Genomic DNA, 23757 nt, shown 5'->3' on the forward strand with positions numbered 1-23757 from the left:
TATAGCAACAATGTAAGGGATTCTCATGGAGACCCTGATGTAAAGGGTGTTGTCCTCTGATCAGTCATGTGATAAAATACACAATAATATAACTAGTGATGCTATGTCTGTCATTACCCTTTACTTTTTTATAAATCCCCTGGTTTAATATAATCATACACACACTCTTCCTTACATGTGACGCAAAGCTGCGCAGCAAAGCATGGCAGCCATATTGGCATTTGTGGTATAAGGAAAAAATTTGTCATTTTAGTGGAAGATACAAATTCCATAGCAAAACTCAAACCGAAAACTTGGAAATAGGTCAAACACATTTGAATCTGAATCTTTCAAGTGTGTTTTGTAACGTGTCCAATAATTCTGTTGTTTTCCACAATGTTGTGGCATTTCTATTTTTGTTTCACTGATACTAAACTTAAAAAAAATGACTACCAAGTAGTTGATGTTGCTATTTACTGCAGGTTTAAATGTCAAAGTTTTAAATTTGATCTGTTGTGCCAAAAGCATATCAATAGAAGTTGCTATGCAGGAGTTGAGGCCAGAAAGCGCACAGTGTTAAATAAGCAGTGAGAACACTTCCTCTAAGTAAATATTTTAAGTGTTTTTTTTGAACAGTTCAGATTTTGAAATTTATCTTCAAAATGTGCTGTGACCAGTTGATATTCAGGTGTTGTGCAGTTAGTGTAGTGATGTTGACTAATAGAATGCTTGTTGTTGATTAGGTACAAGTGCCCAAAGCATTGCCGATCCTCAAAGGCTAAAGTAATTGGAACACTCTATTATGAAACGGTAAGGACTGGGCTGTCTCTTAGCTTATTTAGATATGTTGAGCTCCATTGCCTCAAAGATCCACAGAGGTCCGTTTCCCGGCGTAAATTCGTGGATGTGCCTGCACTTGTCAGCTACCCTCACCAAGGCTTTCGGGGTTACGGGTGGGGACCAGGAGAAGCAAGCCTTTGATGGATGGGGGAGCAGGGGGAGCATCTGTAGTAACCCCCAGCAGAGGCGACACGTGTAACTAGATTGGGTGGGGGGGGTGGTGGGGGGGGCTGGTGCCAGTCTCCTACTCTCACCCCCCGCCCCTCCAAGAAATAAATATATCTTGGCCTTCCCCCTCCTCCCTTCATTTGCAAGAGGGCAACTTTAAAAAAAAATAGTCATCCTCTTCAGAGGTCCAGACCTCAACTCGGGCCTGGAACTCTAGGTGAGCTGCACTTCTGCAGGGGTCGGGGAGGTATGCCTAGTGATGCTGAAGCTACACCCACTCCCAACTGAGGGTCACGGTGTGGGAACTCCCCCTGTTCGGAGTCCCTTCCTTCCCTGATGACCTTTCAGGGACAGGCAGAAGCTGTGTTCGTACTACGCTGACCTGCAGTCTCCGACTTAAGGCCGGGAATCCTAGCCGAGTTTGTAGCATTCCGGCGGCTCACGTGGGAGTTTGTTAGAACTATCGTGGATTTAAAAAAAAAAAAATTTGTTCATGGGATGTGGGCATCACTGGCAAGGCCAGCATTTATTGCCCATAACTAATTGCCCTCGAGAAGGTGGTGAGCCGCCTTACATAAGAACATAAGAAATAGGAGCAGGAGTAGGCCATACGGCCCCTCGAGCCTGCTCCGCCATTTAATACGATCATGACTGATCTGATCATGGACTCGGGTCCACTTGCACCGCTGCAGTCCGTGTGGTGAAGGTACTCCCACAGTGCTGTCAGGGAGGCAGTTCCAGGATTTTGACCCAGCGATGATGAAGAAACGGCGACATATTTCCAAGTCAGGATGGTGTGTGACTTGGAGGGGCCTGTCACTTTCTCATGCTTTGTCAAATAGTGCAGCAGACGTATAATAAATGTATTTTGCCTCTTTATAGCAATCCAGTATTTGCCGGGCAGCGGTCCACCAAGGGATTATCAGAAATGAAGAAGGTGGAATTGTGGATATCACTCGGAAAGGAAAAATCCCATTTTTTGTCAAGTCTACAAGAAATTCTATTCAATCTATAAGGTGAGAGCTTCTCCTGTCTGGGTAAAAGTATTCAATTCTAAGGAGACATTTTCCCTATTTATTGACTTTGATACGGCAGTAAAATCTTAATGGTTAAGCTCAAATTAACCAGCGTTAACTCGGTTTTTTAATTTTCCTAAACTTTCATGAGTAAAAATGTAAATTATAATTCTAAAATAAAATGGATTAGGATTACTGCTTATGTGTAGGATAAGCACCAACATGGACTGGTTTCCATGTTGTCATTTCTATGTATGTTATGTAATTGCTTGCCACAGTGTATTAATTTGTTGGCTGTCAATGTATGCAGTCTAGACGGGAATGGTAAAAATAAGCGTGTGTGCACCTTGATCCAATTTCCATCGATGTGAGAAGTGAGTATAAAGTGTGGTACGACAGGGCACTAACTGGAGAAACTTACTTTGAGAGGTCACAGGACAATAGTTCTTGCATCCCATCGTCATGGGACTAATACAGAGTCGAGAAGAAAATAAAACTTTGCTCTTTCACTCAAATGGGACACCATTGGTAACCAAATCAACACTTAAATCCACGAGGTTGTGCCATTCTCCCGACCTCTTGCCATAATGTCAAGAGGAGAAAATTCCAGGAAATCTGGGTAAATGATTGCTTTTTGCCGATTACGCCGTTTCTCCGGGAATTCTGCCAATCTCCGGAGAACCTCCATGGAAATGTCAAGCAATTATGTAGAACATTTCTGGGCATGTGGTCACTGAGTTGATTAATCATACAAATGTGGCTAATAAAGCTGGAAAATATCAATAACTCAGGCATGGCAATTGCTCCATTTTAGTTATCCTTTTGTTACAGGTTTACACGCCCTTCTCACACTCTCACTCTCTCCTCACTCTCTCCTCACTCTCTCCTCACTCTCTCCTCACACTCTCACGCCCACTCTCACGCCCACTCTCACGCCCACTCGCACGCCCTCATTCTCGCCCTCACTCTCGCCCTCACTCTCGCCCTCACTCTCGCCCTCACTCTCGCCCTCACTCTCGCCCTCACTCTCGCCCTCACTCTCGCCATCACACTCAACCTCACACACTCTCTCACTCACTCTCACACTCACACTCACATTCACACTCTCACTCTCACTCTCACTCTCACTCTCACTCTCACTCTCACTCTCTCACTCTCACTCTCACTCTCACTCTCACTCTCACTCTCACTCTCACTCTCAATGCGAAGTGTATGAAGATAGAGTACGTGTGTACTATTAATCGGTTTGTTATTAGCTAACAGTGATTTTCTTGGCAATAACAATTTACCGGGAGGCAGAATAACGGAAGTGTAGATGAGAGTAGTCCGCACTGGATTCAATGGTGTTTGATTTTTTTTGTTGCGTTCCAACATGGTACATGATATCTGATTAATTGATAGGTAGGAATCATGGTATTAGTTGTAATAACTGTGTTATTCAAAAACAATCACTGATCTTCGATTTAACTTGAATGATATTTATTTACAGCAAGTTCAAGCCAGCCAATGGATTTAGTGTTTCCAAAGTGACCAGTAAGTTTATTTCTTCAAATTTTAATATGTTTCAAAAAGTTTATTGTGTATAACCAGGCTTCCTTCACTTGAAGTGGTGTCATTGTACTGAATTTAATTATATGTTTTTATCTTACCAGCTCAGACAGTTGACTGCTATACTACAGTGGCTGAACTGTGTCCATTCAGAAAGCCAGCTACGCATTGTCCCAGGTAAGACAGTTACAATGCTCATTAATTATTCTTCCCCAAAAACTCAGATTAACATTATAGATTGTTATGAAGATATGTTATGAAAAACATCATTGGAACTAACAGATTATGTGGTTATGCTTTGTTAAAACAGTCGGCTTTTTATACTGGAGATTTAAATTTAGTTCCAAACCATGGGTTTCTACCTCAGCAACTGTACAGGCAGGTGTTAGAAACAATGAAAGTCCCTTGCAATGCCAATGTGGCATTGTGAAGCTTGGATTGACAGTAATGAGGAGGATTATCTGTATTTCATTTACTCCCTATTGTATTTGAAAGTGCTCAGTGTTAATAATGTCATGATCAAGAATAGTCAGTGTACTCTTCTCTTATCCAATGAAAACAACTTTCTTTCTCTCACACTCACACATGCTGCCACTCCCACACAATGAAAGTGAACTAAATCTGACCAGAACACTTTGGCTGCAGATGAATAGTCCTTCTTTATAACTCACTTCCCAGCATTAGCCACAGAAAACTACACTGCTTAGAACAGATTATCTATTCCCATCTTCCTGCAGAATCTATTTGTGCTCTTTATCATTTAGTATTTCTACTCAAAGCTGAGCACACCACCTTCCTCCATTGTATCTTCCCGCTCTGTGGGATTGCCCTTGTGTGGTTCCACTTCTGCCTAACTGAACACAGCCAGTGCATCTCCAGCAATGGCTTCTCTTGTCGTCCTCCACCCTGCCCTCCTCCCGCCACACTGTCACCTCGGGAGCCCCTCAAGGGTCTACCTATGCCCCCCTCCTCTTCAGCATTTTCAAGCAATTGCAGGGTTAGCTTCCATATGTATGCTGATGGCAGCCAGCTGTACTTCTCTACCACCGCTCCCAACCGCACAACATCCTCCATGCTGTCACATTGCCTGTCACAAGTCACAGCTTCCTCCAACTGAACATCAGGAAGATCAAAGCTCCCAACATAAATTCTCCTTTGCCACCGATTCCATCCCTTGACACTCCTATTGACTTGTTGAGCTTCAAACCCACGTCCTATCCATCACTAAAACTGCCTATTCCCAACATTTCCCACCTCCACCCTACCTTAGCCCTTCCACTTATCTTCGCTTTGGTCACCTCTATTTGGTTACTCCAAAGCCCTTTTCGTTGTCCATAAACTCCAACTTGTCCAATGTACAGCCGACTGTACCCTGTCCTGTACTCAGTCCCACTCATTCCTCATCCTTATCTTTGTTGACCTGCACAGGCTCCCTGTCCCCTAATATATCAAAACTCATCTTAATCTTCAAATCCCTCCATGGCCTTGCCCTTACATATCTCTGCAACCTCCTCCAGCGATATTATCCCCTCCCACAGTCTTCAATCCTCTGACTCTGTCTTTTGGTGTGTGCCTTCTTCCCTTTGTCCCACAATTGATGATGGTGCTTTCGGCACCCTCCGCCCCACTCTCTGCAAATCCCTCCCTGGATCCCTTCCCACTCCACTTCTCTCTTCTTGAAAATATTTCAGAATACCCATCTTTCTTATCAACATTTTGCTCATCCCCCAATAATATCTTTCCCTTAAAGGCTAGGCATCCATTTTCCATTGATCAAGCGCCTTGGGGTGTTTGGTACATTAAGAGCGCTACATCGATACAGGTTGTTGTGGCCGAGGCCTCAATCACTAAGTTATACTTGGGTGTGTCATTGCCACCGTGAACACTGCCACCCCGGGAGCTAAGCCACAAACTGTAGTTTGAGTGTAATATAAAAGTCAGACTGGCACTAGCCCTTTTTCGGGTCTTCATTGTAATATATACTTTACCAAAACCTTGTTTCCACCTTACACTTTCTGTTATTTATTTTACGCTGTCCTACTCTAGCTGATCTCTTTTAAACACTGGATTCAAGACTGCTCATATGCAATTAATTTGAAGAATTTTGATATTACTCATTATATTTGAAATGACAAGCTTGTACTGATTAACCTATAATTAATTTCTATGATAAATATTTTATTGTGGACTTTACAAATGATAGACTAATTTCTTTGATTCATAGAATTAACTGCCCACCAAACTGTTTGGAGGAGTTTCCCTTCTGGGCACGGGTCATCGGTAACTACATTTATTCTGATGTAAGTGTATTTTCCTTTCTGTGATTGTCGTGCATTATATAGGTCCTGTTAGCAGAAGTAAATGTTTGGATCAACATTACTGGGAATGGAAGCACTTTTTACAATATAACAGCAGCGCGGAGAATAGAAGTCAAGATCCCACCTTTGTGGGACGGATAGTGCAGCTTGTGTTCTCAATGTTTGACACTAATCCAATATAACATCCCACGAGCAAAGAAAAACCGTTTGTCTGCACAAAAGGTTTCACTGAACATATGTTGTTTCATTATGTACTATACTTTCACTAATGTCATAACAGTAGTTCTAAATGCTGGATAACAGCAATGAGAAAAGGGAAAGCCAGAACAGGAAATTCTTGTTGCGGTGACTATATGCAACACAGAAAGCTTGAAGCCTTCAGGGGGGTTAAACTCTTTCTCAGTTTTGTTTTCTATGTGATGGCCAATTGTGGTTTTGATGCTGGTTCATTCCAGCAGATGGTGTTCTGTTTTCTAGACCCCGTTGTGCTGATTTTGCTGTTAGAACCAATTTTCAGAGCAGAACAAACCTGAAGTTATTGAGCATAGTTCTTCACTGATAGCTACATCCAAAACAGATTAGATAATTATTATTGACTGGTTGGTACAATGGATTTGGACAGTACTCTCTCTTCGCTAGGCTTCTGGCTTTGAATGTATAATCCCTCATTGTGAAATGAGAAAGGAAATATGACAGAAAAAAAGATCTCTGAGAATGAATATAAAGTGAAAATAAAAGACAGTGAATAAAAGAAAACAATCACTTTGCAGGCATGAGGAGAAGAGAGAATCATTGAACAAGTTGATTCAAACCAACATGTAAAGTGAAGTGTTTATGTAAAGTATCCCTTAGTTCTCCGTAATTGTAGGGATTGGGCTCAACAATCACAACGCAAGGCTGTAGAAGCAACAAAGCCAGGAAAAGCTCATTAGAGAATAGGATGATTACTAGTGAAGCCTTTCAGAGTGGAAATCGACATAGCAAATTCAGAATTTAATGGGTATCTATTTGGGCAGTAATGCTAAGGCTTTGATTTAATAATTGCATTTATTGAACTTCTATCCAAATTTCTATAATCTCTCCATCAGAATTTGTATCAATTCCTTTTTGCAACATTGATGGAATGTTGTGATTTATTCTCTGGTAGCTCTGAGTTTAGAAGCAATCAAGTTGAAACCCAGAATTCAGGATTTAGCACATTGTCTCACATGCCTATTAAAGAAAAATAGACTATCAGAAATGTTAATAAAACAATTGGTTGAAAGTGGAATCCACTATGGAGGGTTATATACTCTGATAATGTCAGCAGGGTCAGCAGAGGGACAACTATGGTGGCACAGGGCCTCAACTGTAGACTCTAAACTGTAGAAGTTCCCAGAATTAATTTGTTGTGTTCCACTTAATGAACAGCTTTTACAGGACTTGCCTAATTATGTGTCAGAACACATTACTGATCTAGAAAGAGATGAAATGAATGAAGTAGGACACGCAATGAATAGCGGTGGTTTGCCAAAAAAAAATCATCCAGCAATGTCAGACGGAACAACTGGGATCTGAAAGGGAGAGGAAGGATAATTGGGCTGAAAACGAGCTTGTGTGACTGGAAGGAGAAAGAAGGAATGAGAGACGGCAATAAATGTTTCATATGGACAGACTATGGTAGCATAAGCATTGCTATAAAGGAGAGAGAAGGATGTAACGATGAGGAAAGAATTGGAGATGTAGTGTATGAGTGGGGGAGATGGGTGATAACATTTATGGGAGAGAGGTGAGCCAAAGTTCGTACTGTCGTTTGCTGAAGTTCACGCTGCGACAAAAAATGTTGCTGGAATAATAGTGTTTGATTAATAAGGAAATTAACCTGCACGCTACATACATTTTAAATATTCGTTTTCCTGTAAACATCTTGTTAGCTTTTATCCATCACTTAGAGATGAATTCCCGTACTTCTTGTTGTACAGTGCCTTGACAAAAATAATGTACACATCCTTAACAGTGAAATACTTCTTCACAATAGTAAAACAACAGCAACTTGTATTTATATAGCGCGTTTATCGTAGTAAAATGTTCCAAGGTGCTTCACAGGAGAATTATGAGATAAAAAATTTGACACTGAGCCGCATAAGTAGAAAGTAGAGCAGGTGACCAGCAGCTTGGTTAAAGAGGTAAGTTTTAAGGAGCAACTTGAAGGAGGAAAGGGAGGCGGTGAGATTTAGGCAGTGAGTTCCCGAGCTTGGGGCCTAGGCAACAGAAGGCTCGGCCACCAATGGTTGAACGATTATAATCAGGGATGCTCATGAGGGCAGAATTCGAGGAGCACAGACATCTTGGGGGGCGGGGGGTGGTGTTGTGGGGCTGGAGGAGATTACAGAGATAGAGAGGGGCAAGGCCATGGAGGGATTTGAAAATAAGGATGAGAATTTTGAAATCAAATTTGAAATACAGTGTTGTTAATGGTCAAGTTTTTATTCTGTCATGTTTGTGCAGTATACAAGGCTAGATACCTTCATGATTGCACATTGTATAGTGGTGCATAATGGATATACAAATGAGAAAGTGTTAGTGACTATTTTTTCCTAGAAGCACTTTTTTTGGCATAAAGTTCAGCTGAACAAATTAAATCATTATCTCACTTAACTTTGCGCTGGTCACACATCATACGACATGTATGGATGAGGAAAGCCATTAGTCCCATTTAAATTCATCCATCCAAAGAGACCCTAAAGTTCGGCCACTGCAACACCTAAATGGTTCCTAAATAATTCCAGGGTATTCACTGGCTCATCTGGAAATGTATTCTATACATTCATCATTCTGTGTGTAGAAGAATTTCCTGATGTCATTCCTAAATTTACATTTTATTAATTTGAAGCTGTGCATCCTTGTCCTAATTTAAAGTTAAATTCCAGATTTATTTCTACCATTCATAAAATTACATGGAAATGACAGCGTAGAAACAGGTTATTCAGCCCATCTGGTCTTTGCCGGTGTTTATGCTCCACACAAGCCTCCTTTTACCCTACTTAATATCACCTTATCAGAATAACCGTCTATTCCTTTTCCCTCATGTACTTATCTAGCTTAACCTTAAATGTATCTATGCTAGATGCCTCAACTGCTCGCTGTGGTAGCAAGTTCCACATTCTAAACAATCTTTGGGTAAAGAAGATTCTTCAGAATTTGCCATTTGATTTCTTTTGAATTCCTTCTAGGATTTATTAGTGACTATTCCCTGCACTATTTTATGTACCTCTATAAGGTCCTCTCTCAGACACCTCCTTTCCGGACTGAAAAACTAAAGTATCTTAGACTCATGATACTAGGGATCAGCCTTGTGGCTCCTCCCTCTACTGTCTTCAGTGCTTCAATGACTTCCTTGTGTCACAGTGACCAGAACTGGACACAGTACTCGCAGTGTGGTCTGTCACGAGCACTGTACATTTGATCGTGGATTTCTCTGACTTAATTTGGCCAAGTAGTCCCAACATTTGTTAATTGCTGTGCATTGATTGGACAGATTAAGCATGTTTGAACTTTTCGATTGGCCAAATTGATGTGTTTACCTACAATCTGGATGAGCTAGTGTGAATTGGGAAAATTCCAAGCCCAGGTTTTTTTTTAAAAAAAGGACTTCATGCCTTTTACAGTTGTTAAATCACCATTGTGTCTGCTGTTACATCCTGTTCACAAGCAGGATAAGTCTCCATTTCACTCTGTTCAATACTATTTTTCTCTATATTACACAGTGAGTGAGCGTACATGTTAACTTTATGAAACTGCACTAGTAAATGTGTTCTAAATGAGCAATAAAACAAAGTAACTGTACCTGCATGTACGTCATTCTCCTGCATTTAATGCAACATTTTAAATTAGATCATTTTAATGATCCCAGATTAAGGGAGCAATGCTATATAAGATTAACATCAAAATGGGATTGTCCCTTTGTGTAACAGCTAAGCCAAGAGCTTGAGTTCAAATTCAATCCATTTTGTCGTACGAATTCTATGTAGTTCTTGGGGAAAGGGCCTGGATGTGATAAATCTTTGTGACTCTTCAACGAACCAGGTTCTGCGAATGTATGGAGACACTGTGTGACTATGACTAAAGTAAACGCATTCCTGCACATCTCCAGAGTGCTTTGCTATGCCCAATGGCAGTAAATCGCGGCTGACAGATGGAGCATTGCCAACTAATGAGTACAGCTTCTTCACCAGTGTCCAAGATAGAAAAAGAACAATAAGACATTAATGTTGTCTAGCCTGAGTGTAATAAAAAAATTTTTAAGAATACAACCAGTTCTTTTCATGCAGAACATGCAGGTCTATGTCATAATGACCGAAGACTATGGTTGCTTTATTGTTTTGTTATTCGGAAACTTGATTGTTCTGTAGTGTTCTCTATTGAAGTAAATTTGTGACATAAAAACAAATTTATTTGGCTGGATTATGATCACAGGGGTAAAGAAATGTTTCCTATTGCTAAATTCCTAAGTGGTAGTGATAACAGGAATTGTGAATTGTGGCAGATGCAGCAGGAGCGGCGAGGTCCGGACGAAGGAGCGACAAGAGATTGTAGAGGGATGTGATCGGGGCCCAGGAGAGGCGAGGGCCCAGAGGCAGCACGGGCCAGCCCACACTGCGATATGTGTGCGCACTAGACCCATGCAGCAGAGCAGGTCTCCAGTTATCTTGGCTAACCCTTGCCACTGGACCAAGACCTCGCTCTGTCAAACCCGTGTGGTGGCTGGTGTGCAACAGTCACCACACGTTAAAAAAAAATCCACGTACAGGCATCTTCCACCCTTCAATATGTAGTTCAGGACCTGGAATATTAGGTCCTTTATTGAAACGCCTGTGAATTCATCCTTTTTTGCCGTGGAAACAAGTCATCCTCATTTCGAGGGACTGCCTATGATGATGATGTGACTTTATATTTAAACTGGGATATTTTGACCGTATTCATGAATACTTGAATTTGGAAATGGCGTTTGAAAACACCTGCATCTTTAACCCGCCCCTGAATCAGCTGTGCCCCAGCTCTTGTCCCTTCAGTTTTACGCACCTATCTCCTTTGGTGACATCATCTGCAGGCATTTGGTCAGTTTCCACATGTATGCTCATGGCACCCAGCTCTACTTCTCCAGCACCACCCAGTCTTCATGTTCACCACTGCACTGTTTGACTGCTTGTCCAACATCAAGTCAAGCATCCAAAATTCTGCTGTTCACATCCTGTCCCATACCAAGTCTGAGTCCCTTCTCAGTCCTGTGTTTGCCCACTGGTTCCCCATTCCCTAACTCATCAAATTCAAAATCTTTGTTCTGCTCTACGAATTGCTTCACAACCAGACCTTTCCTTAATGCCATAACCTTCTCCAACCAACACAATAACAACTTGCATTTACATAGCAACTTTAACTTCATAAAACATCCAAAGGTGCAGCATTGAGAACACTCCACTCTTTCAATTATCATCTCTTCTATATTGGCTCCTCTCTTTCCTCCATATTCAGTTGCAGATCCTTTAGCTGTCTTGGCTCCACACTCTGGAACAGTCCCCCTATACACCTCTGTTTTGCTACTGTTCACTCCTCCTTCAAAGGCCTTTTCGAAACCTATCGCTTTGGCCATGCTTTTAGTCATTTTCCCTAACTCTTCCAATATCGCAAGGTTTCCTATTGGGAATGATTTACTGCGGTAAAGATGCTATATAGATGTAAGTTGTTTAACAACGTAATTGTGTGCATCTTAGAGGGACAATTATATTTTTCATATCCTGGCCTTAGCTGGGAGGGGTAGGGAGGGAGAACCAGCAAGTGGTTGCTATCGGCGGCAAAAGAAGTCTAGTGAGCTGAGACCATCTAAGGCTGAGATCGATAGATGTTTCGACTCTAGAGGAATAAAGGGATAGTGCAGGAAAGTGGAGTTGAGGTCGAAGATCAGCCTTGATCTTATTGAATGGCAGAGTAGGCTCGAGGGGCTGAATGGCCTACTCCTGCTCACAATTCTTATGTTCTTGTTGACCTAGCAGGGAGTAAATAAATCTCTGATCCCTGCCCATCTAATTGTAAGAGGATGAAAAGTATGATCCTTATTGTTTAGCATATGTGGTGCGGGTCGGGGTGGGGGTTCTGATTTCACTTGACTCATGGCAGAGTATAGGTCTGTTTACCAGTGGTCTAATTAATTGAGCTCTGTCTGTATCCAATCCCTATTGGTATAATGGTGAACATGTACTTACACTTTTAGGCATTTTATTGGATAATGGCAAAGAAGAGTCTGGGTCCCCAGTTTCTTTCGGGAGAATTATGTATTATCCTATGGGATCAGGATTAGTCGTTGGATTTAGATTTTGTAGAAAATCAAATTTTAAGAGTTCCAAATTCCAAACCCAAAAGCTTACCTCAACTAAAATAGCTACAGTGGTTTGTTTCTTCTGCCTTTTGTGATCAATGAGCTGTTATGTGCACTGGGAGCACCTTTAACAATTTAACTGGCAATGTGCTTCCTTTCTGATCAGAATCATATGGCAGGCATAATATAAATGGATTAGAATGTATATTAATAGCAACGGTGGTCAGCCCCCAGCCAGACTCTCACTGTTCACGGTAGGCAGCGGAAGGACTCCAGATGTATAAAAACTATTTTAATGCACACAAGAGGAAGCCTAAACAAATTAATTGAGCTGGCAACCTGGTAGCGCAGCAGTTTAACAGAGCTTGCATGCTGTGGGTTTGAGCTCTGCAACCGTTGACTTGCCATTAGTTAGCTCTTGCGGTTCTTGACACTGCATGGTACACTTATGGTGCCGTGGGTCAGCTGGGATCTAACACAGAGTTTGGGGAGGGAGTTATGCCCATTGTCCTTACAGTAAGATAATGGCCCAGACATTGCGGTCGGAGGCGTTCTGCGGGCGGATGCCTTTGACCAAATCTTTTTTAACGAAAGTACCTGGCGGCTCCGGAGGAACAAACACTTGCGCTCCGAGGCCTACCTGCACAGTCCAGCGGAGGGGCCCTCGTATTCCAGGAGCGTATGTGCAGCCTGGGATCACATGGGCTGGACCAACCAATGAAAATGGCGTATCCCCATTCATAGTTTTCTATGGATGGGGATACCCCAAAAACACAAACATTTAAAATAAATAAAAACACTTCACATATTTAAAATTAATTGAAATTGAATTTAATTAAATGTTTTAGACAAAAAATAATATTTTTGATTTAAAAAAAAAAAAAATGTTTTAATAGGGGTAAAAAAAAAATATTATTGATAACATTTTATTTTTCTCTCTTTTAAAACGCTTACGCTGGTAAAAGCAGGCCGTACGCTGGGCAAGAGCTGGGCAAATAGCCCAAATCTCTGCCTGCGAATGCCCTTCTCCCGGGGATGTGTTGAACTATCAAAAGACATTTTGACAGTTTGCAAGTGCTGGTATCGCGCGCTGAGATCTGGCACCTGCGGGGCATCTACAGGTGCGTGCGCACATCGTACACGCCCGAAGAGACCGTGATTTTTGGACCAATGTTTGGAAAGGACCTATTAGCAAATGGTGAGCCGTCTAGGAAGGGCGGCTTAATTTGATTTGGTCCAGGCCTATCACAATAGAATCTATCAATACCCAGGAAAAGTATTATTCCCTTTAACTCAATGGCAATGGCAAAAGGTGACATGGTGTTAACCTAAGCCTCTTTCCTGTGTTCCTTACATCATCACAACACAGAAAAATAACCGACACCTCTTCAAGTTAGAATGAGGAAACCTCAGTTTTCTTTTCCTCCCCCTCATTCTACTAGCCAAGGTTAAGAGGGATGAGTGGTTTTTCCTTCTAATTGTTGGTACCACCCCAACCACTCAGTCCAGGTTGTAAACTGAGCTGAGAGGATTAGTGGTAGAATAGTATTTTTGAAAAAGCAAACTTGTTGCCGGAACTGAGATTAGAATTTACATTTAAATGCAGACTGAGCGAATGAAAATCACCATCCATTTTACACCAAAACTGATTAAAAAAAAATCTTTCCCTACTCAGTTAATAATGAAACAGATATGTATTATGAATCTTTGGAATTCTCTACCCCAGAGAGCTGTGGAGGCTGGGTCATTGAATATATTTAAGGTGGAGATAGACAGATTTTTGAATGATAAGGGAGTCAAGGGTTATGGGGAGTGAGCGGCGAAGTGGTGTTCAAGCCAGGATCAGATCAGCCATGATATTGAATGGCGGAGCAGGCTCGAGGGGCCAAATGGCCTATTCCTGCCCCTAATTCTTATGTCCTTGAAGGCAAACAGCACTAAGGACATTTTGTTCCCGAGAGTCCATTCTAATATAACGGCTCGTTTTATCATTGCCATATATAGACGGAATGTCTAACTGCAAATGTTGCCCAGAATTGAGCTGCACAGAGCACTGAAGGATTGAAATCATTTTTCTGCTAATCTTCCAGAGATCCAGTATCTGTCGAACAGCGGTACATGCTGGTGTGATTAAGAACCACATTGGCGGACTTGTAGATGTGAAGCCCGTGGAGAAGAAGAACCGATACGTAGGAGCCTCCAAAAATGGAATTCAGTCAGAGAGGTAAGTGTCAGAAAAGGGAAGAAAGACTTGTTATTGGCCATCTCGCCCTGTTGCAAGTATGGCTGTTGTCAGATGGTGAGGTGGCTGTTGAGACTTGTCAGCTGGAGCAGGCTGAGGTGAGAGGAAATATTTGGGGAGAAATATTCTTTTGCTAAAGAAACAAAATGAAATGAACTAGTAGATAGTGTGCAGTCCTGGTTTCCTGGATCATTCCAATCTTGGTTGAAGCTTCATATGTAAATCTGGTTTGAACAATTCCAGATAGTTTGAATTTTATTACAGCCTGATTATAAGTCTGGTTATAAATAACTTTTGTTTTGGGGAGGGGAAGTGTTTGACCTGACTGCATTAATTGTGTAGGTCGTTAAATTGCAGAAGTGTTGTGCTGTCATAGTGTTCTTTATTTACATATTATCCCCAGATCGGGGATTCTGTTCAATAAATGGGAAGTGATTTTATATATTAGGAACGTATGCTTGGATATGACATCCAGTGGTCTGGAGTTGACTTAACTCGGTCATAAAGCAACCTTCATTTATATAAAATTGCATTTGTAGAATTTTATGTAAAAGATGGTTTTCATGAATTTCTATCCTTTTCCCCCACTGCCACTGAGTTTCGTTCTTCAATCAGAAGTGCAGGGAGGTGAAGTCACACACATCCACCTCCCTTCGCTGCTGGAACACTATGGGTGTGGGGCTATTTTTGAAAGGACTATTCCCCTCCGTTTCCAAGGTGGATTGCTGTGCTGCTCAGCAGGGAACTGATGAGAATCGCACCTGGAGGGTTTTGAAATGTTGGTGTTCTTTGATTACCTGGGCTGAAATCTCAGCATTCTGCTACAAGAGCTGATCAAATGACCATGAATGTCATTCTCTTATTAAGCATTACACTCTCAAAACACCGGATGTTTTTTCAGAACTTTAAGGACTGGGAAACAAATGCCAGCTGTCTTTCAGCAGTTGATAGAAAAGGTAGCGATTGGCGAACAATGAAACACTTCATGTATTTTTTTTAAAATTTGCTCAATATGGATCTAATTTCAGCTTTTTAATGGCTACATAATAAATCGGGGCGAAGGTTTCAGGAGTGAAAAGTTTTTTAAAAAATTGATTTTGGTGCCAATTTTAATATTATTTATGCCCCAGGAATGGGCACTGATGGGCATAAAGGATTTTGTTGTTCTTGTTTCTGATGGGGCTTGGGCCAGGTGGCAGGAACCACCATCTGAAACGGGCGGGAGTTCCCTTTAAATATGGATATAGGATGGGAACGCCCTACTTGCAGTTTTTTGATGTTTGTGCATGTAGGAATTCTTGTAAACAAAGATGAAGGTGTATAGATGTGTCGAGGGCAGCGGCGCAAATCGGGAACGAGGGAATAGTGAATGAGCAACCCGTTTTACATCCCGCCCAATTTATTTTTCCATTCAAGTCTTATTTATAAAAACCCATTCTTGACCTTGAATTTCTTCGGACTTTCTGCCACAGCACCTCTGTAACTTCTCCAGAAGTGCGTATAAAACTCCCTTTACACGCATAAATGGGCTTCCACGCCACTTCAGCTAGTGACTCAGCTGGTAGCACCCTTGCCTCTGAGTCAGAAGGTCCTGTGTTCAAGTCCTAAAGACTTGAGCACAAAAATCTAGGCTGACACTCCAGTGCAATACTCCCTTCACTGTTGGAGGTGTTGTCTTTTGGATGATACTTTAAACTGAGGCCCTGTCTGCTCTCGCAGTTGGAGGTAAAAGATTCCATGGCACTATTTCGAAGAGGAGCAAGGGAGGTTATCCCCGGTGTCCTGGCCAATATTTATCCCTCAATCAACATCATAAAAACAGATTATCTGGTCATTATCACATTGCTGTTTGTGGGAGCTTGCTGTGTGCAAATTAGCTGCCATGTTTCCTACATAACAACAGTGACTACATTTCAAAAAGTACTTCGATGGCTGTAAAGCGCTTTGGTACACGCTGATCATGAAAAGCGCTATATAAATGCTTGTCTGTCCTATTGTTTCTACTGCAAAGTTGCTGTGGTTCAGCGGCAGAAAGTCCACTATATTTAGAGACATTACACTCGATGCTGGCATGACACTGATCATCTCTGTCATTTGTTTTCTTGCAGTATAAAAAACCCTCATGATGGGAAAGCCTTCAGAGTATTTGCGGTGGCGTGAGTGAGAAAACAATTGGGACAGAACTATTCTGGGTTTACCAGATTGGTTACCGAGGGCAGGAAGCACTAGCATAAGAAACATTAACAAAAACTGTGCACACTTGACAAAAGCGATCATCTGCATCAAAAGAAAAATTAAATAACGTTCTCAGACTACAAATCTTGCATCTCATCTGCCAAAAAAAAAGGATTCTGGTTTGAACATTCCTATCATTTTTGTATATAATAAATTTAATATTTCGTTTAAAGGCAGAAATATAATTATTTACAGCAGTGCTGGTAAGTCTATAAGTTAAGTTGCTCCATATTAATATAGTTAAGCATTTACTCTTGGTTTGATATATATTTCAGTGCAATCTATTGGAATTAGTGTGTGTGTCTCTCTTACATTTATTTGCTTCACTGCAAACTGGCAAAGCACCATGTGCGTACATTTTAGGAAATACATTCTAGAGAACAGTTAAAGCCTAAGCCTTCAGGACTTCATGAAGGTATTGAAGTCATGGCAGCTTTTCTTTTAGCTGGAAGCGAACATGGGTTTGAAGGCTAGTAAATATTGGTGGACATCCAGGTTAATCTACCAAATGCTGCTGTCATTTGCACAACAAAACAATGGTGCCTTTTCTTTGAAGATACCTGGAGCCTGGGGTTTCACCTCAAAAGTTATTAGCATGGCATTTGGCTTGAATGCTTTGAAGTGAAAAATATCCATTTTGTGCGAAAGGTCTCATGTGACTGTTACATTCTAATGTATGCAAAATTCCGTTTTCGTTCTTTGTTCCCAGAAACGATATCCTTGCACTTACATCTGAATGTGTAGATTCTTTTTCTATAGTTATGTCCCCACCCACCCCCACCCCATCAGATGTCCACAGGCTCATTCTTGAACTTGCCAACTACAAGGTCATTCCACGAGCAAAATCATGGCCATGGTGCATGACTTGAGACAAAAGGAAGGAATTTGTGTATTTGATACAAATTACAGTGGACAAGGAATGAGTTACACAGATGTTTAGGTGGTGCCTCATTGTGTTGGAGTTTGTAAGCGCCCTGTGGCTGTGCCATTCGTGTAAATACTGACTCAAGCGATGTGAGCACCACACACAGCGCTGTATTTCACCCATGTTTGTCCAATATGCTTCATATGAACTTGATTAAAAGATAAACTAAACCTCAGTGAAATAATTTCTTTCACAGCAAACATGTCATAATTCCTCTTTCATTTAATTACTCCCAGTGCTTGCCAGAAATGTCCTGTTTCTCATGTCACAGCACATTTTGCTCATTTATTTTAGACCACATGACCATGTCGTACCATTTTCCTGTTGAGAATTATGGGTAATTGATGTCCTGGTAGATGTAACAGTTCAGGGGCATTACTGAAACTATTGTCATGGTTGGAAGGCTGGGAGTTCGGGAGAGATAGGAGGAATTTTATTTCAAAACCATGTCCTCAGTCACACCAGTAAGTCATAGAAAAATATATGATGGCAATGAGGTGACAAACTCACTCATTATTTAAATGAATAATGGATTAGATTAGAGTAATGTATTGGATTCACCACTAGTTTAGTTTTCTTTTAATTTTTCAATGCAAAATGTTTTTTTCCTTCTCTATTGCATACCTGCAAACCATCAGAGATCTGGAAGATGTTTCCAGAATTAATTTTTGCATGTGCAACTTCGAATTATATTATTAAATATAATTTATTTTGCTGCATCGGGCCAACAGGGATGAGGATAGCTGCTCAACCACTTTGATTTTTGTTATGGCATTATATTATATATATATATATTATATATATAAAACTATATAGACTTACAACCATCATCAACTATTTTTAATACATTATAAAATTGAGTGCATTATTTCACAATAAAATTATATTTCTGTCAGTTGACCCCATTGCATTAGAGTTGTACGTTTTTCAACCTCTCCCTGTCATACGAGGTGGAACTGAATGGAAATATTTGTTGGCTGTGATGACAAAAGTAATTTCAAACCGATCAGAACGCTCTCGAAGGATAAACCAAAATGAAATTGTGTATATTATAAAATGAAACTGTGGTAGGGAGCTCAAGACATCTGGTTACATAAACTACATTGCCACATTTATGTCATCAAATCCACTTCAATGTGCACAGCTTTCTAACATACTCCCAAGCAGTGCCATTCTCTGTTTAGAACACTCTGTCCATTACTACCTGACAGAGGCTGCAGATGTGTTTTTTCTCTGTAAATCCCTCATTTAAAAACAAAACTCCCCTTGTTCTTGATCTCTGGGACACGCACCAACTGTGGCCAAGGGAATCCAGCGGAGGTCCAATCCTGCGCCACTGCCAATGCGGCTCTGAAGTAGCCACTGTGAGATGCACAGGAGCACATAAGCAATTTTGTGTCTCATTTTCCAACCACCTGTGGGGAATCTGCACACTGCCACGATTGTGGGAATAGTGGGCAACAAAAGAAACTATGGCCCATCACTCCATGGCACCGTACATAGGTGCTCAAATGAGCTGTGTTGCTCCATCACCACAGCCTCTGCAAACATTAAATGCAACTGTTTCCACAGTGCACCGTTCTCAAATATTGTGGTGTGATTCAGTGTGATAAATAGGTTTGTGCCAATGAAAAGGCTCTATGTGCTAAATTATATTATGTATATTTATTTGTTTTGTATCTGCTTTCTTTAATGAGTCTGACATTATATTGGACTGAAATTGGGTTTATGTCTGACTGTGCCATATATTATTTCCCATAATATTCTGCACAGCTTTGGAAAAATTCTGGAGTATAAAGAAAATTTGTCCAAAAACACTTTTTACTCTCAAGATTTCCCCTTATTTTCTAAAGTTGAGACATTTTCAGAGCTCGTAATGATTTGCCTCCCAACAAAAAAAGATGCTTAAAGTGTGAATGTACTATTTAATATTAATTCCATATCACACACCTAATAGTTCCTTTTCAAATTCTCATACAATTAAAATCCAGGCACTGGTTAGATAGGTGTTCTTTAAACTAGTATTAATAACTTAAACATGAGGTAAAGTAGAACTCGGAATATTTGGGTATCTTGACATCTGCTAGTTTCCATTCTGAACAGAAGATTCAACAACAACAACTTGTGTTTAAATAGCGCCTTTAACGTAGTGAAACATCCCAAGGCGCTTCACAGGAGTATCGTGAAATAAGAAACTTGACACCGAGCGAGCCGCATAAGTAGAAATTAATGCAGGACTTGGTCAAAGAGGTGGGTTTTAAGGAGCGTCTTGAGGAGGAAAGAGGGGTAGAGAGGCCGAGCGGTTTAGGTGGGGTGTTCTAGAGCGAGGTTAAACTTCAAGTTAAACTTGCCCAGAAATTACTGTTGGAATTTTTTTTTAAATGACCTAACATCTACGCTGAACAGTTAACTTTTCAATTTGTCAGAAGTTGTTAAACTTTAAGCAGAGGAAAGTTCATAATTTAAAATGAAAAACACTTTTTTTGGTAGAGACAAGAGATTTCAGTGGTTTAAATTCACAATGCAATTAAAAATGAGGCCATGCATGTGATTGCTCTCTTACAAGAACATAATAAAACTCCGGGGATGAGGAAAGGCCCATTGATGCTTATCCCTTTGAATAAAACTGTAAATTAAATGAGAACAAATGCAGATGCTGTAAATCTGAAATAAGAAGAGAATACTCAGCAGGTCTGGCAGCATCTGTAGAAAATAAAACAGAGCTAATGTTTCAGGTCTATAACCTGAAGATGTTGGAGATTAACCGATTTTAAGCGAGTACAGACGTTAGGGAAAAGGGATGGGGGGAATGAGGAAAGTGATAGAGTGGAGGCCAGGAATGATTGAATGATAAAAGGGATGATAATAGGACTAGTAAAGAAACAATAGACGGTCCAGAGGAGGGTAAATGGTTACAGTAGAATAGCAGAGGGGGAGGGAGGCATGAAAAATCTAGCTCCCGTGTTCCGGGAATGTGGAGGGAAAAAGCTGGTTAGATCCCAGGGTTGCGGACCACCCCGCTGGACCTGTATTGCTAGGCAATCCTCACCCCAAGCACCAACCCACACCTCCATGCCCAGAGGCTCTGGTGGAGCCAGCCTCCATTACCAGCAGCTACCATGTGAGAAAATGGGAGCGGTGGTTAAGATTTAACTGGCTGACTGACTAGTAGAACCTTATTTCAGGAAAGTGTACACTTTCAGGGAAGAATGTAGGCAAAGACATTCTGAACGGGTATTTACATTTTGTTTTGCCACTTCGGGATAATTCTGCCTTCTGTTGAGGGCTGTGCAACATTCACTAACTTCAAAGACAAATATGTGTTTTCAGAGTACAGGGTACCAATCTTAATGGCTGGACATGAGTTTGCTCGCCAATAAATTTATCAGCTCCATAATTGCATTAGGTTCGTTTTTAGCTGCTCATCAACAGATTTGCTTTGTTGTTTTCTCCTCTGTTATGTGTTATGATATTTGTGACGTTGCTGCTGGATCTGTCCCAAGTACTAAATGCAACTTCTAAGTGACAATATCTTTTAGTTGTCCGATGTCGATGCTTGATTCAATCCCATTGAAATTGTTCCTTTAAACAAACCACTTTCAAGCAATGGTTAGTTTAGAAGTACCAAAATACCAGGCGACTACAATTTTTACAATAAATCTGTTTTCCAACAGTTTAAAAAGGCTACTATTTGATTGACAAGCCTTAGCATGATTCATTACTGACATTTAAAGTCATTCATACTATGGGCATGAGTATGTTGCAGGATCCTCTTCTAATGTAAACTATTAGGATTGAAAGTACAATCCCTTCATGGTATGAAGTAGGGTTTATATAAAAGGAAAAGGAAAGAGATGAACAAAACGAAGTACCGTAGCTTTGTATGTGTTACTTTCCTATTCCGAAGCACTTACTGGATTGTGGTTAGTGTTGTGTTGGGGTCTTTGCCACCTCAGCCTGCTGTTTTGTTATTCAATGTCTATGATTACTTTCTATGGAGGAATTTGAATACCTTACTATTATCTTTGTACAGCAAATGGATAAATAGTGTAAATACATTCTCTGCATGTTTATTGAACAAATGTATTTGTAATCATTTTTAACTGTTGCCAAACATAGAAATTTTAAATAAATTGATCATTTATATTGTCAGTGACTGGATGTTTGCTTATTTTCAACCAGCGAGAAAATGTTACGATTTACTTCAGCTGTATGAAGCTATTGGATTGATGTAAAATCCTAACTGGTTCACTAATGTCCTTCAGGGAAGGAAATCTGCCTTCCTTACCTGGTCTGACCGATATGTGAATCCAGTCCCAGACCAACGTGGTTGACTCTTAACTTCCCCCTGAAGTGGTTCTGCTGTATCAAATTTCAAGAAGGCAGCCCATCACCACCTTCTCGGGGCAACAAAGATGGGCAATAGACGCTAGCTTTGCCAACGATATTCGAGAATGAATAAAAAGTGCCGTTATGCCCACATATCATACCTTTTATTGGTTATATAAGCAGTTGAAACCAAGCTGTGCCTGCACCTGGTATTTAGATCACTTGGTTGCCCTAGATAAAACAGGCTATGGAATCAAATCTGCTTAAATTTAATTGGTTCAATTAAAGCAAGTCACACTGACACTCCAGTACAGTGTTGATGGAGTGCTGCACTGTCGGAGGTGCCGACTTTTGGATGAGATGTTAAACCAAGGCCCTGTCTTCTCCGGTGAATGCAAAAGATCCCATGGCACTAGTTTGACGAGCAGGGGATTTATCCCTGGTGCCCTGGTCAATATTTATCCCTCAATCAACAGAACAAAAACCAAACACATTATATGGTCATTATTACATTGTTGTTTGTGAGAGCTTGCTGTGCACAAATTGGCTGCTGTGTTTCCTACATTACAACAGTGACTACACTTCAAAAGTACTTCATTTGCTGTAAAACGCGTTGGGACGTCGGGTGGTCATGAAAGGTGCTATATAAATGCAAGTCCTTCAGACTAACCTACTGGTCTCCGGTCCCATTCAAGACCTTCAAAATCATTGTAACCACAAAATAGCTAATGGCTAGTTCATTATTTTTTAAAATAATGATATTATTTTCCTGTTATATTATCCATAATGCACATAGTAAAACAATTAACAATGGTGGGAGGAGGCACAAGTGGAGCATAAATGCCAGCATAGAGCAGTTAAGTGACTGACCTGTTTCTGTGCTGTAGCCTTGATGTAACACACTACAATAAGAACATAAGAAATAGGAGCAGGAGTAGCCACTTGGCCCCTTGAGCCTGCTCCGCCATTCAATACGATCATGGCTGATCTGACCTTGGCCTCAACTCCACTTTCCTGCCCATTCCCCATAACCCTGACTCCCTTATCGTTCAAAAATCTGTCTATCTCCACCTTAAATATATTCAATGACCCAGCCTCAACAGCTCTCTGGGGTGGAGAATTCCAAAGATACACGACCCTCAGAGAAGAAATTCCTCCTCATCTCCGTTTTAAATGGTCGACCCCTTATTCTGAAACTATGGCCACTAGTTCTAGATTCCACAAAGGGAAACATCCTCTCGGCATCTATTCTGTCCAGCCCCTTCAAAATCTTATATGCTTCAATAAGATCACCTCTCATTCTTCTCAACTCCGATGAGTATAGGCCCAATCTGCTCAACCTTTCTTCACAAGACAACCCCTTTCTCAAGAATCAACCTAATGAACCTTCTCTGAACTGCCTCCAAAACAAGTATATCCCTCTTTAAATAAGGAGACCAAAACTGTACACAGTACTCCAGGTGTGGTCTCACCAATGCCCTGTACAGTAGTAGCAAGACTTGCCTACTTTTATACTCTATCCCCCTTGCAATAAAGGCCAACATTCCATTTGCCTTCCTAATTACTTGTTGTACCTGCATACTAACTTTTTTGTTTCATGCACAAGGACCTCAGATCCCTCTTTGTAGTCTTCATTTAAATAATAATTTGCTTTTTTATTTTTCCTACCAAAGTGGATAACCTCACATTTTCCCACATTGTACTCCATCTGCCAAATTTTTGTTCACTCGCTTAACCTATCTATATCCCTTTGCAGATTCTTTGTGTTCTCTCTTCACAACTTGCTTTCCCACCTATTTTTGTGT

General features: G+C 40.8%; 1 protein-coding gene across 1 annotated transcript in view; it reads left to right on the forward strand.

Annotated features, from left to right (window-relative positions):
• Positions 1-21775, forward strand: part of crispld2 (cysteine-rich secretory protein LCCL domain containing 2) — a 46736-nt gene extending 24961 nt beyond the window's left edge. The window contains exons 9-15 of the mRNA XM_070898253.1: positions 723-789; positions 1870-2003; positions 3493-3536; positions 3656-3728; positions 5776-5851; positions 14312-14445; positions 16572-21775. Coding sequence (XP_070754354.1) covers positions 723-789; positions 1870-2003; positions 3493-3536; positions 3656-3728; positions 5776-5851; positions 14312-14445; positions 16572-16623 — 580 coding nt within the window. The 3' untranslated portion in view covers positions 16624-21775. The remainder of the gene's footprint in view (positions 1-722; positions 790-1869; positions 2004-3492; positions 3537-3655; positions 3729-5775; positions 5852-14311; positions 14446-16571) is intronic.
• Positions 21776-23757: the final 1982 nt, after the last annotated feature.

Source organism: Pristiophorus japonicus, chromosome 13 (genome assembly GCF_044704955.1).
Source record: "Pristiophorus japonicus isolate sPriJap1 chromosome 13, sPriJap1.hap1, whole genome shotgun sequence".
Classification (NCBI taxonomy): domain Eukaryota; kingdom Metazoa; phylum Chordata; class Chondrichthyes; family Pristiophoridae; genus Pristiophorus; species Pristiophorus japonicus.